Raw genomic sequence first — 14,220 nt, forward strand, 5'->3', positions numbered from 1 at the left:
TTGATTAATTGAATTAATTTGAATTGAATTCTTAAGGTAAAAACAAAATAAGTTGAAAAATTCCACAGACCTTTTGATGTATTAAGAGGCTCTACATGCCAGAAAATAATTCTGAACTAAAGCAAACTGTAATCTCTTAATTCAAAACACAGTATAGGGAAGATCAAAAGCATCTAGAAATCATTTCACTTTAAAGCATGAAAAAGAAATATAGCCAGATAACTTTCTGCACTGTAAGCTCATTTAGGGATCTAGTTGGAAAACCTAAGGAAGGCATGAACCAGCTTGGCCTTTGCAGTTATAGGGATTGTTAATATGGACAATCAAAAGGGTACACAATTGATTCTGTAGACCAGGGTAAATTTACAGAAAACTAGCTCTTCTTTTAAACAAAGCCCTATTTGTGATGTTACTTTAGGTAAACAAGAATTGTAGTCCACAGATACTTCACTGGTATCTGCACACAGATGAGCAGGAGACCCAAGTGAGTAGCTGGGCTGCAACTGGCTGCTCTGGGCATGGCCTGGCACTGCTACTACAAACACATCTTAATCTTGTGACCCTGCATCTATGTGAGAAAGCCACCACTTCCTAAATTTGCTTTTCCTCCTTTTAGCTGACACTTTGCTTTCACTGAGCATTGCCTATTTGTATGTTGTTGACAGAGAAGATGAAATGGAAGGCTGTGAGGTAAGGGCCATGGGTTGATGCTGATTTGTTTAAACATCGAAATAATTTATTGCAATTGAGCCTCAGTGCAGCCTGGAGCTTTGATATCCTTTGGAGAAACCCTGTCTGTGAGTAGCTTTGAGGTGAGAATGCTGAGGTCCTTGCAGCTGTGCGTGTGAAGAGCTTGTAGGAGCTGCCACTTCCTGGCATCTTTTCACAGCCTCTTGCTTTCTTTCATAGCCTGCAGCCAGGCCTCCTGTGCCAGCTCACCAGGTGCCACCCTACAAAGCAATTTCAGCCCGGCTCCGGCCATTCACATTTTCCCAGAGCACCCCCATTGGGCTGGACCACGTGGGACGCCGGCGGCAGATGAGAGCATCCAACAGTAAGTCTCACAGGCCCCCACTTGGGGTGTCCCCTTTCAGAAACTGGGGTGGAGACCTCACTTTGACACAGTAGTTCAACTGAGGTGCCCAGTGGACTGTGGACTTCTGGGCCAGGGTGTTGTTCGCCTGATAGTGAGAAAGGCTAATCTCGGGAGCTGGGCTTGTCATTGGCTGTGCAAGGAGGGTGCTGTCTGGGTGCTCTGTATCGTTACAGTGACCCTAATGGGACATTTGCTCCTCTTACGATGTCTCTGTGCCTCTGTGTTCCTTCAGGTAAAGATCTGACCGAGAATGGAGTCCCAGGGATTCACCTTCACCTTTTTGAAGCTCTTTCTGGGTATTTAAGATTCACAAACTGTTCTGAACACTAAATAATAGTTATCTGCCCTGGCTGGTGTAGCTCAGTGGATTAAGTGCTGGCCTGTGAACCAAAGGGTCACTGGTTGGATTCCCAGTCAGTGCACATGCCTGAGTTGCAGGCCAGGACCCCAGTGTGGGGCACGCAAGAGGCAACCACACATTGATGTTTCTCTCCTTCTCTTCTCCCTCCTTTCTCCTCTGTTTAAAAATAGATAAATAAAAATATTTTTTAAAGAATAGTTATCTAATATAGCAGTTAATATGTTATCATAGCATTTACCCACTTGTTGATTTTCATTAATGCTGCATGTTTTGGGAATGATGTTTAAACTTCTAAAAAAGATAATCTTTTGTTTTTTTTACACTGGCATTTATGTCAGTGCCAGTCCGCCAGGTGGACTGAGGCATGTTCCTGGGTGCTCTGGACAAGAGTAATAGCAACATCTGCTGAGCACTTGCATATGGCAGACACCCTCTATGTGCTCTGATGCGTTCACTTGTGTGGTCTTCTTAACTCTATGCCGTGGTGGATACTGTCATTGTCCTCATTTAACAGATTGAAAAGCCCAGGTATAAACAGGTAAACTGCCCTAAGTCACTCACCCATGGAGTGGCAGAAATGGGATTAACCAGTCGAACAGAATTTTCAATACAGGCCCATGTTTTAAGCACTGAACTGTGCTGACTATTCAAAGAAATACCGCAGGTTATTAATGATTGCAGCTTTAATTGCCAGGTTTACTGTCATACTTTTAGAAATGAATATCATGTGGTGAGTATGAGGGTAATGAACTGGGCAGTAGGAGGCCTAGGCCTGAGTTCTGGTTCCTACCCCACCCCTAACCTGCCATGTGGGCAAGTTCTTCCCATGAGGGTGGTGATCAAAGCTGTAAGAAGGGAGAGGTTTAAATAAGGTTTTTTCAAAAGACTTCAGAGAGACTGACTACCATTTCTGTGAAAGGGGGTAGGGAACCAGGATTGGTCAGGGAAGGGACTGGAGAACCAAGACTTGTGGAATCAATGCTCAAGGGAGGCATTCTAAAGACAGGGGTGACAAGAAGGTCACTGATGGATCTGACAGGAAATTGTTGAGATGGTTGTCCTGGGAGGTCCAAAGTGTAAGAGGTCAGAGAATTGGTGAATGATGAAGAAATATTACCACCCTTAAGTGTGTTGCCATGGTATCTGACTCATATCACACTTATTTGGAGGAATCAGGACTAGACAGAGAGAAAAGGCAAAGGAAAATTAGATGGCAGCCCTGACCGATGTGGCTCAGTGGGTTGGGCATCATCCCACAAAGTGAAAGGTTGTTGATTCCATTCCTGGTCAGGGCACATGCCTGGGTTGCGGACCAGGTCCCAGGTTGGGGGTGTGTGAGAAGCAACCAATTGATGTTTCTCTCAGACATTGATGTTTTTCTCCCTCTCTTTCTTGCTCTCCCTTCCCTTATCTCTAAAAATAAATAAATAAATAAATTTTTTAAAAAAGAAATTAGATGGCAGCTAGAGTTTGAGGAAATTTGTAAACATCTCAAGCTCAGATGTACAAGAGAGAGCCTGCTTCTCTAGGAAACATGTCTGTGGCTCCTCCTGTCACTGGTGCTTTTGTCATTCTCTCAGGGGAGTCGGGTGAACAGCTTGGAACCATTACTCCCCTCATGCATGGTCACTAGGTCCAGTCCTTAGCATCCCCCTGCTCCTCAGGCTCTGTAACCCTTACCCTTAGTAGCTGCCCCTCTCCCATCACTTTCTTGGGCTGAACTTTGTACGCTCTCTGGTCAGAGTTACTGTTCACATTTAACTCTTGCTTTGTTATTTCCTTGCAAACTGTCCTCACCATCATTGGAACAGAGTCCTAGTTCCTTAAATGAGTTTACAAGTTTTCTGCAACCCTGGTCTAAGGTCCCATCTTGTCTGAGTTTACCATTCAGTGTTCCCACCATCCACTCCAGACTCGCATGCTCCCTTTGCTCCAGTTTGCCTAGAATTCCCTTCTTTTCCTTTACCACATGTCTTTGTCTTTCCATTTGAAATTCAAAACTTGTTCCCTGTCTACTCTTGGCAACAAAGTAAATTCATTGTCATACTTTTACAAAGCAATTCAGCCACAGGTCTCATGTTCATTCTCCCTGATCCAGGCATCGACTTCTGGTGATGTACTGTGAGAAAGTTCTTCAAAAGGAGAAAAATGCTGCATGCAAAAATGTTCTCCACATCGTTTGTGATAGCAAAAAGTTGAGCAGTGTCAATGTCCAGCAACAGTGGACTATTGAGTTGAAGTCACAGATGGGTGACTACTTCCAAACAGTTAGTTTACAACATAATTATAACAAACAAGTAATAGCATGAAAAAAGAATGCTATAATTTTAGAGTGAGAAAAAAACTAGAAATAAAATTATATGTATATTAGTTTGTTAGGGCTTTCATAACAAAGTACCACCAGCTGGGTGGCTTAAACAGTAGAACTTCATTGTCTCAGTTCTGGAGGCTGGAAGTCAGATCAAGGGGTTGGCAGGGCTGAGTCCTTCTGAGGGTTGTGTGAGAATCTGCTATCCTCTATGTGAAGGTGAAAACAGTGTGGTTCGGATGCTAGGACTAGAGGTGATTTTTTTCTCCAACCCAATACACATACAAACTGCTTCTTTCTATACTTTCTGTGTTTAATTTGGTTTTGATTTTAGTGTTCTTTTCTTGAGGCAACAAATGAGTATCTTAAGCAAAAAGAAAATTCACTGGAAGTGTGTCAGGTATTCCCAGAATTGATCGGATGGCTGGAGAGCCAATCTGGAAATGGATGCCAGTCAGGGTTGCTTCTGGGAACCAAGGAACAGCAGGGAAGGAGCCAAAGAAGGTGTGTAGCAAGACTCTGGCCATAGTGCTGCCCCTGGGAATGAGTGAAGGTCAACCACTCCTTCTGTCCTTCTGTCACTCAGTCAGGAGTCAAAGTCCCAGGATAGAGGATTCAACTTGCAAATCTTACTGGCGTGTCCACCGCCTGCTGGCACTGGAACAGGGAGAAGTATTGGATGCCTCCAGGGACCCCTTGACTTTTGTATTAAGAGGCAGATGCATGGAGACCCTATCCACTAAGGTGGAACACAGTGGAATGGAGGTCCTTTCCCCAAAGAAAGTCCAGATGGTATTAGAAATAGAAATAGATTCTGGACTGGTCCTCCATTTGTTCATTCCCATATTTAGTAACTATTGAGTATGTACCATGTGTCAAGTAACAGCAATGAAAAAAACAAAGTCCCTTAAATCACTTACATTCTAGTGAGGGTGTTAATAAATTGGTTGGTAACTGTATAACATTGCAGGTAATGCTGTAAAGAAAAATAGAGCAGGGTAGAGAGTATTCATTTTTAAAAGAACATTATTCTAACATGATGCACCTGTTCCCTGTGTAATTAAAAACCCTCTCCTTCTCTAGAGGGAGACAACCCAAAGGCTCATCAGCTACTGCAAACACCTTCCAGTCATACTCACTACTTCTCTTTTTCTGTTGGAAGGTCTTTTTAAGTTTTTTACTCAGAGGTAAATTTAAGCTACTCACCCTTATCATAATGGGAAGAGGTAAGAGAGAAAAGGTGTTCCTAAGTAGAAAATACAAGTAAACAGTATGTAGACATACACAGTTCCACAGAAAGAGAATTTCTCCTGCCTCAGGTCCCAAGGCCATGTGTGTCATTTTTTTACTTTGGTCACTGAGTTGCCCTTGCATGCTCCCCTTGTACTTAATCCGGCACTGTTCTTTGCCAGTTGAAGTAGTCCAAACCTTTACTTTGTAGGTTTCCAAGCTGTTAGTGGTCCTGCTTGCAGAGTGGCCACAGTCTCCTTTTCTCCCCTCTTTCAGTTAATCAAAAATCTGTCAGTCTACAAAAATGTGTAGAGCATCAACTAGTGTACGAGACCTTTATGCACCAGGCACTATTTTCACCATTTGGAATCCAGCAGAGAGTAAATCATCACAAAAAGTTTATTTTCTAGATTTAACCAGATTCAATAAGTCAATAAGTAGTGTTATCTCCGGCACTAATGACTGCTCTGGAGAAGATGAATGTGGGTAATGTGGTGGAAAGCGAGTGGAGTGGGAGTGGCAGAGGGCCACCTCATGCTCTAGAGAGGTGACATTGGAGGCAGGCTTGAAAGGTGAGCAGATGTAAAGGTCTTATAGGGAAGAGAGCGCCCAGTGGAAAGAATATCAGAGGTCCACATATAGGCAAGAACTTGATGTGTCTGAGGGTCAGGGAGAAGGCCTGAGTAACTGGAGCACAGGTAACCAGGGCAGGAGAGGAGGGCGTTGCAGCCAGGAGGTGGTCTGTGGGTAGACAGAAAGGGCATTGCAGGTCCCAAGAAGGAGTTGGGTTTATTCTAAGTGAATGTGAAGCCACTGCCAGCAGGGGCCTGGCATGCTCCGGCTCCCACTTTAGAGAGGACACATAGTCTGGAGGAGAAAAGGCAGAAGAAGGGAACTGATTTGAAGATCATTGCCTTAGTCCCATTGAGAAACAGTTGTGACCATAAAAGGCATCTATGTGGTCCTTGGGTGCTCATTTTTCCAGGGCACAGGGAGGTTACCATGGCCAGCCTTGGATCTAATCCTGTGAATTCTGGCGACAGTGCTTCTTGCTTGGGGGAATAAATTTAGTTTTGACAGAGCAGAGATAGTGGATGGGAATAAAATATTTTGCAAATATATTATTAAGTAACCATAAGAAATATGCTGTGTTTATCCTTTGTTTCTGGCTCCTTATATTCTGGCTACGAGTGAGCATCTCTGCATTAGTCAATGAGTCAGAGCACTCACCTCCCTGCCCCCCCACCCCCCAGGACAGCATCACAACCTCAAGACATGTCCTCTAGCTGCCTTTCTAACCTGGTTTTAGTTTCGCCATTATTCAGTTTGGTATGATTCCACGCTTCTGGGTGATATAAATGAGAAAGCTAACGGCACTCGTGGTCACGGGCTTGTCACTGCAATCCCCACACTGAAGAGTTCTCAGGTGGAAGCAGTACTGTGTGAGATGCCATAATAGCATATGAGACCTTTAGCAAGAACAACTGTAATGATATAATCAATAAAATATATTTTTTAAAAAAGATTCCAACAGAGGTCTGACAGGTAAGGAAAACAAATCTAAATCTAGAGTAAGCGCCTTTTCCAGTAAGGACAAATCATCTACCCCTCTATTACAAAAAGGGTTCATTGTAATCAACTTTCCACAAGTAGATGTCTGGTTCCTTGAAGGAACCACATCATTAACTTTGTTGAGGGGGCATCCTGTGGTGTTCAGCCAAGGCTTGGCATTCATTTCTGCCACCGTGGCCATTTTTTAGCCCACCAGGTAAGCCTGAAAATGACTAGGAACAAGGATGGATATTTGCAGAGTGGGACATAATGTCCATACAATTACTCAGCAGCCTCTTCTGCAATAGGATTCACATGGGACACACTGGGCATTCACATGAAACAGATATTTTCTCATGCTTTGAGTGTATTCTGATAGATCTAATTATACTCCTTCCCAAAACCAGTCCATTGCCATTTTGTTCTTTCCAAATCCCTCCAGCTATTTGCTCCTAACCATGAACTCACACAAACTAAATCCCTCCTAAAGCCATTTCTCCTGTTAGTCAGAAAGCATTCGAATGAGTATTGCTTAGATTTTACTACTGGGGATTTCTACTGCCTGAGGTCACAGTTACCAGTTAAAGGGTGGAAGATCCCTTTGGGAAAGGCTGGAAGAAAGTTGTAATGGTGGGATACCTACCCCCAGGTTACCTAAGTCTGAGAAGAAACTTAGATTTGGGAGCTCAGTGAGGGCCTTGATTCTCTACCATGGTTTAATCCAGACTTCTCCCCAGATTTGGAGGTTTCCTACTATAAAAATCAAGTAATACCTCAATGGAGTTACTTATCAGCTTTGTTCCTAGGGATCCTGTGATAAGTTAAGCACAGACCATTCCAGTGAGTGAGCTAGCCCTGCTGCCCATTACTGAGAAACTATGTCCGTTTTTCCTGCCATGGATGCCCCACCTCCATGGAGGTCCTTGACTTTATTGCAACAGAAGCATCTCTCACTGGCTTCCCTTGCCTAGAGAGATTAGCAGTAGTACATTGCCTATAAAAGCCCAGGGAGGGCAAGTACATGCATAGTAGACCAGCTCTAGCTGTCTCCTGGGCTCTGCACTCCTGCCTTTCCATAGGCCAAGAGCTGGCCCTTTGGCTGTCTGAACTGTGGACCAGTACTAGGTCCAGGTTTACACCCCAGCAAAGTGCTGGGATGAGTCCTGCACCATCAGTCCATGTGGTGAATACAGAGTCTCTGATAGATGCCCAAATGGATAAATTTGGTTTAATCTAAATTATGTTTGGTAAATAAAATATGTGAACCTTGTTTGGATTCTGACCAACAAATTAGCTATAAAAAGATCATTTTAAGATAAGTAGGGAAATTTTTACATGAACTTAGGTATTCCATGAAGGAATTATTGTTGATTGTGTTTGTTGGGATAGTGTAACATTTCAATCCTTATTTGTTATGGGTGCATACTAAATTATTTTTTGTATGAAAAGATATGTGGGTGATTTGCTTTAAAACATTACAAAAAATAATTTGGAAAATTTGATAAAATATTGGTCATTGTGGACTCATTATATAATCTCTCTACTTTTGTGTTTGCTTGAAATTTTCCATAATAAAGGCATTTTAAAAATGAATGTATGTTTCCTCCTTCTTGGTCACTTGCTCTCAAAATCTCCAAATCAAGTAATGCCCACCACTATATTTTTTCTCAAAATGTAGAAATTTGAATATTAGTAATTAAAGAGATAAAACCTACTTCTCACATGACAGTGAGCTGTCTATCCTCAGAACTTTGCACCATTGTACTGTGGACTTTTCTGGCACTCGTTATTTCTGTCTTGCTTCATTTGGAATATTTGTCTGATCAGTATATCTAGTAGATCTCCTAGCTGGCCCATATGGGCTATGAAGAAAGGCCTCATGGAGTGGTGCTCAGTAATGGTTATCGACTGCATGGGTGTGGTACTGAAATAATAGAACCCAGATCATGAATCACAGTGGCACTCATGGAAGTGTTTTTCTAAAGCTCATGGATGGCAGGCTGCCAACCTTTAGAAACCCTATTGCTTTATTGGTGATGGCGTTTGTGCCCTGAGTCTTAGAAGCATATCTACACCGTGGTAATATTCTCTTACACAATTGCCTTTATTGCCTTTGCTTTCTTCTTTCATGAAGCTTTTCTCTTACATTGAAGGCAGCTTCTTCAGTTACAGCCTATACCTATGCTCCTAATGTTCCCACACTTACTTTGGGTTCCTGCCATACTATCTCCTTCAACTAGTCTATTTTGATCAGAACTCAAATTTGATCGCTTTTCAAAATTCTCATTTTCATGTCTCCTTATCCTTCTCTATCTCCTACCCATCGAGTTCAGATTAGTTTGTGCATTTAATGTAAACCAAGCGATGATCTGAGTCGTCTCCTAGAAAGGAGGGCACCCAGTTTCCACAGCTGTCACTCACGAGAGCAGCCTTTACGGACTTCAAGGAGGGCAGCGAGGTTGGTGGAGCAAGGTATGCCATTTAACGGTGACTGGTTGTTACATTTTTAGAAAGTTTCAGTTAATCTGTATTTGAGCATTTGAGTAACTATATTCAAGTATTTTATAATAATTCCAGACAACAGAGAAGAGAGGAGAAAAAACAACCAGGTTAGATACAATAATAATGAAATCGAAAAAATAGAGAAAATGATTTTTTTCAGGAGATACAAATAGGACAAGGTGACATACTTGGACTGTTTATAGCTTTTATTTAATTTTTAAAAAGATTTTATTTATTTATCTTTAGAGGGGAAGGAAAAGAGAAAGGGGGAGAAATATTTTTTTAAAGATTTTATTTATTTATTTTTAGAGGGGAAGGAGAAAGGGAGAGAAACATCAATGTATGGTTGCCTTTCGTGCGTCCCCTGCTGGGAGTTGGCCTGCAGGGAACCGGCCTGCAACCCAGGCATGTGCCTTGACTGGGAATCGAACTGCGATCCTCTGGTTCGCAGGCCCGGGCTCAATCCGCTGAGCTACGCCAGCCAGGGCTGGGGGAGAAATATTAATGTATGGTTGCATCCCCTGCTGGGAACTGGCATGCAACCCAGGCGTGTGCCCTGACTGGGAATCAAACCACAATTCTTTGGTTTGCAGGCCCACACTCAATCCACTGAGCCACATCAGCGAGGGCTGTTTATGACTTTTAAGAATATTTTTAAATTCAAATTAGTGCCTGATTTGATTTTTTAAATTTCTACATTTTAATTTCTTATAACTATAGTCACTTTAAAAAAATTTCAATTATAGTTGACATGCAATATTATATTAGTTTCAGGTGCATACCGTACTGACTAAACATTATGTAACTCACAAAGTGATCACCCCAGTAAGTCGAGTGCCCATCTGACAGCATACATGGTTATTGCAATACTATTGATGATTTTCCTTATGCTGTACTTTACATCTCCATGACTGTTTATAATTGACAATCACTTTTTGCAAGTTACCCAAAAGAATCAAATTAAACTAGTCTAGCCCTATGGTGACCTGGGCCAGGATTGCTCAGTCTTCAGCAGAATAATGTAAGAATTTAAGTGCTAACAGTGGGATTATGAGACTCTCAGTCATAACCACCTGTCTACATTTTTCATTAGGAAACAATCAAAAAATAATCCAGTCTTTAAAGGCATGATATATGTAAAGGATATATTGATCTACAAAGGGCAGGATGTCCCGAAGGATATGTGCTGGCCAGCCTATCTAGAAAGCATATAAGGAGCTGACCAATGGTTGGTGCAGGGAGGAGCTGTTTTGGAAACCTACTCTGAAGTTTTAAAAAGTTGGTTCTGCTGTCAATAAGAAAGCAAGTGATAAATATTGCAGATTGCACTTGGTCATTGATTTTACCAGAGTCTACCACTTAGCATACAGGGCACGTTTTGGACTAAGATACCTTAGAAATTTCCAAAATAAATTACTTAGTGATAAGAAATCAAACATACTGCAATTTTCTTTTTGCCACAAGAATAAACAAATTGGGGACTGTTTTAGAGCAATGTTTAACTCTGAAAGAGGTGCTACCACTGAAAAACTCCCAGCTTCCCTACAATTAACACTCTGCTCTTTCACTGTACATATCCATGGAAGCTCAGAGATGAAAGCTAGATTTGCTCAGGAAAGAGCTTTGGGGCTGGACCCATTGGCCATTACAGTCTGGCCATAATTCTGATAAACATCTACAAACTGGCTGTAGCACTGGCTTCAGCCCAGTGTCTTCAAGCTCAATCAGCCCTGTCTGTGACCTCTCACTCCTCCATGTGGAGCATGAGTGCATTATTGCAAGAGTGGCCCCTCCAAGGCTTACATAGCAGATGATTGGCCGCGTGAACCCACAGGAGCCCTCCTCGCTGAGCCCATGACCTGAAAAACCTCAGCAAAAAGTCAGGGTGTGGCAGCCTCTTGGGGGATTTTAGGAGGCTCATCTGAAACCAAGGCTAGTTAAACTACCATCTGTGCCCCACGGGGCCAGTCTCAGGATCCTGTCCAGCTGGAGTGAGGTGGCCTCCTTCCACATCACTATGTGCACCGAGGGCTGTTCCCACAACGTGCCCCACCACAATGCCGTCGCTGTCCCCATAGCACCACCCCATGATAGCCCATACTGGCTTTCATCTGGTAAATGTTTCCTGCAGAGATTCAGGGTTGGTTTGTCAAAAGTGGGGATAGGGTTTTGACTTAGTCTTTAAAGCCCAGTCCTTTCAAAGTATAATTGGAGGTTATCTTTCAGGAGTGACACTCTTTCCATGTCTACAATTCTGTTTCAATTTGATTGTGCACTAAAATGTACTTTTTCATAGAATGAAAAATATTTACTATGTATATATTTATTTACTCTCCACCACCTAGGAACTAGTATAGGTTTTAAAAGCAAGTTTATTCATTCTTGTTGTGAAATCAATATGCCTATTACAGGGCAATGATACAGGACATGGGGACATAAATGGCAGCTTTTCAAAAAAAAAAAATGCCTAAGAGCACTGAAACCTTCTTTTTCTTTCTTTTCCTTTTTTAAAAAGATTTATTTATTTATTTATTTATTTATTTTTAGAGACGGGAAGGGAGAAAGGAAAAGAGGGAGAGAAACATCAATGTGTGTTTGCCTTTCATGCGTCCCCAACTGGGGACCTGGCCAGTCATACAGTGATTATGGCATTGTGCTATTCTAATTATTAGTATGAAAATTAATTTTCTCAGGCCCACAACCCAGCCGTGTGCCTTGACTGGGAATTGAACAGCGACCCTTTGGTTCATAGGCCAGCACTTAATCCACTGAGCCACACCAGCCAGGGCTAAAACCTTTTAATGCGTCTTTGGTTTAGGCAATACTTCATCTGTACTATTCCATTTAACAAATATAGATGATGCTGTATAACGTATATGTGTGTCCTGTTTAAGTGAGGCACTGAATCTCTAGAAGCATAAAGCCATTATGACAATGCAGAAGTGAAGTGTAAACGAGGGGCATGCAAATAAGACCTGGGGCATCCCAGACTTCCTGGAAAAAATGGTCTCACCACTGAGATTTGAAAGATGAAAGGGAGTTAAATTCAGTGTGTTGATAAGGAGGGTGTATTCCAGGCTAATGGGAATAGCATATGCAAAAGGCAGAAGCCACAGAAAGGAGAGCATATTTGAGGGTAGGGGAGCCCAACAGGAATGGTCTCAACCCATCCACAGGCTCATCAGACTAAAGACATCCTCCCCGGGCAGACAAGCCAGGTTCAACCAAGTGCTTCCTTCACTAAGCTATTCACTGGCTGATGCTAGGGTCTATTGAGCTCTATCCTTGTCCAGAGTCAAGGGCAAGGACATGGCCTCACACCTCTTCATGGCAGTTGTATTATTACAACTATAGAAGTTACTTAACTATATAAACAAATGAAATGTAAATATAAGACTGAAAAGGGACTGGTGTCTGTGAAAACTAAATTTAATATTTTGGAGAGATTCAATAACGGTGAATTGCTAAAAAATCTTTTTCTGTCCAATTAGAAGAGAATTGAGAGTTGTACAAAATGGAAAAATTAAACAATCTGTACTCAGAATGCTTCCCAATTGTCTCTGGTTATGACTGTATTTTAAAGAAGCTAGAACTAGAACTCATAGTTGACCCATTCTGGGTATGGCCTGTGCAAGAAAGAATGCAGGATTCTGGTCCTATATGTTTCCAATTTGACATGTAAATGGCACAAGTGCATGTATTTTTTTTTTCACATTTAGGAGTTTTAGATAGTCTGATTGCACCTGGTGGGAGGACCTGTGCTGTAGGCAGCTGAAGCAGAATGAATAGGAGGGGAAGGGCTGAGGGGTTGAGAGGGATTCTAGACTAGAGATCAGAAGGAGCCTGCCCGTTCAGGGCCCCCTGTTCAGGGGACTTTGTCTTGGGGGCAACTGGGGGCTACAGAGGGCTTTGAGTGGTATAAGATGATCAAGTTTTCATTTTAGAAATAACAGTGGTTGTTTCTAAATCAGATGGTAGCCCTACTTGGAGACTGGAGGAGTCTGTTGCTTAATCAAGGGGAGAGAGCCCTGAACCAGAAACAAACTTGGAGATCATGCTAATTGTCTAAATATTTTGGGTGCTGATACCCAGATGCCTGAGTTTTGGGATGCATAGGAGAGTCCACATAAGGAGCACTTGGTCCTGTTCCAAGGAAGCTGAGTTTGAGGAGCAGGTGGGACAGCTAGATGGAGGTGTCGTAACCCCACCCTTGACGATAGGGTCTCACTTGAGGAAGGAGACCCAGGCTAGAAGTGAAGATTCAGGAGTCCTCAGCAAATGGATGATTACTCTTAAAGCTATAGGATGGAATGTTATTATCCCAGGTGTATGTGAAAAATGGGAAAAGGATCAACAATTTGGGGGGACCATTGAAGGAAAAGAACTCCACAAGAAGATAGAGAAGGAATGGCCAGATAGGTAAGTGGTGTCAGAGGAAGCCAGGGAGCTGGCTTCAGGGAGAGAATGGTGGGTAATGTCAGATGTGACCAGAGTCAAGTTAGATACTTATCCATTGGACTTAGTGGCCAGGAGTGTGTTAATCTTGACCAAAGCAATCTGGTTTCACCAGGAGAGCATACCCAGAATGCAGTGGGAGGGTGTCTGCATGGTTATGGGTTAAGTTGAGACATTAAATTTTAGTATAGAGGCATCTATTTTGCTTATCTGAGTAGGTTTTCTGATTTTTATAGCTGAAAATATCCCATAAATCCTAGGTCTAAATAAAAAATATTTTTTGCTAAATATTGAAAATTATTTTGGCTTTATTTTACTGTATCTAAAAGCTCAACATCATTGTCCCAATGTTTATCTCTATGCAATATTTTTTAAAGAAGCAGTAATGTTAAGTATACACCAGAAAGTTTTATTCTTTGACTTTTGTTATGATGCAATATCCCAACATTTAGTAAGTGGGGGAAATTTAATCCTAAATGTTTCTGCCATTTCAACTTTGGTTTTTAAAAATTAAGTGAATTGTAAGAAATTACTGAAGCATATATTTTTGAAAAGTCTTGCAACAAAGTTAATAAAGTTATTTAAGCATTTTAGATTTATTTTTTACTTGGTCAGAACAAAGAAGGTAGGTTTTACTCCTTTGCCTGAGTTTTATTGTTGTTGTTGTTTTGTTGTCGATCCTACTTTGGTTTGTTGGCAACAGCAAATTTACTCACC

At 41.9% G+C, this 14,220-nt stretch overlaps 1 protein-coding gene across 4 annotated transcripts in view; it reads left to right on the forward strand.

The window, feature by feature from the left end:
* Positions 1–14,220, forward strand: part of SPATA13 (spermatogenesis associated 13) — an 88,181-nt gene that overhangs the window by 36,984 nt on the left and 36,977 nt on the right. For 3 of the 4 annotated variants that reach the window (XM_037064752.1, XM_037064755.1, XM_037064754.1), the window contains exon 3: positions 910–1,054. In XM_037064752.1, coding sequence (XP_036920647.1) covers positions 910–1,054 — 145 coding nt within the window. Of the gene's footprint in view, positions 1–909; positions 1,055–14,220 lie in introns of those variants that run through there. The other variant, XM_037064757.1, reaches the window with a different exon arrangement.

Source organism: Sturnira hondurensis, unplaced genomic scaffold, assembly GCF_014824575.4.
Source record: "Sturnira hondurensis isolate 20B ecotype Veracruz unplaced genomic scaffold, ASM1482457v3 Scaffold0015509, whole genome shotgun sequence".
Classification (NCBI taxonomy): Eukaryota; Metazoa; Chordata; class Mammalia; order Chiroptera; family Phyllostomidae; genus Sturnira; species Sturnira hondurensis.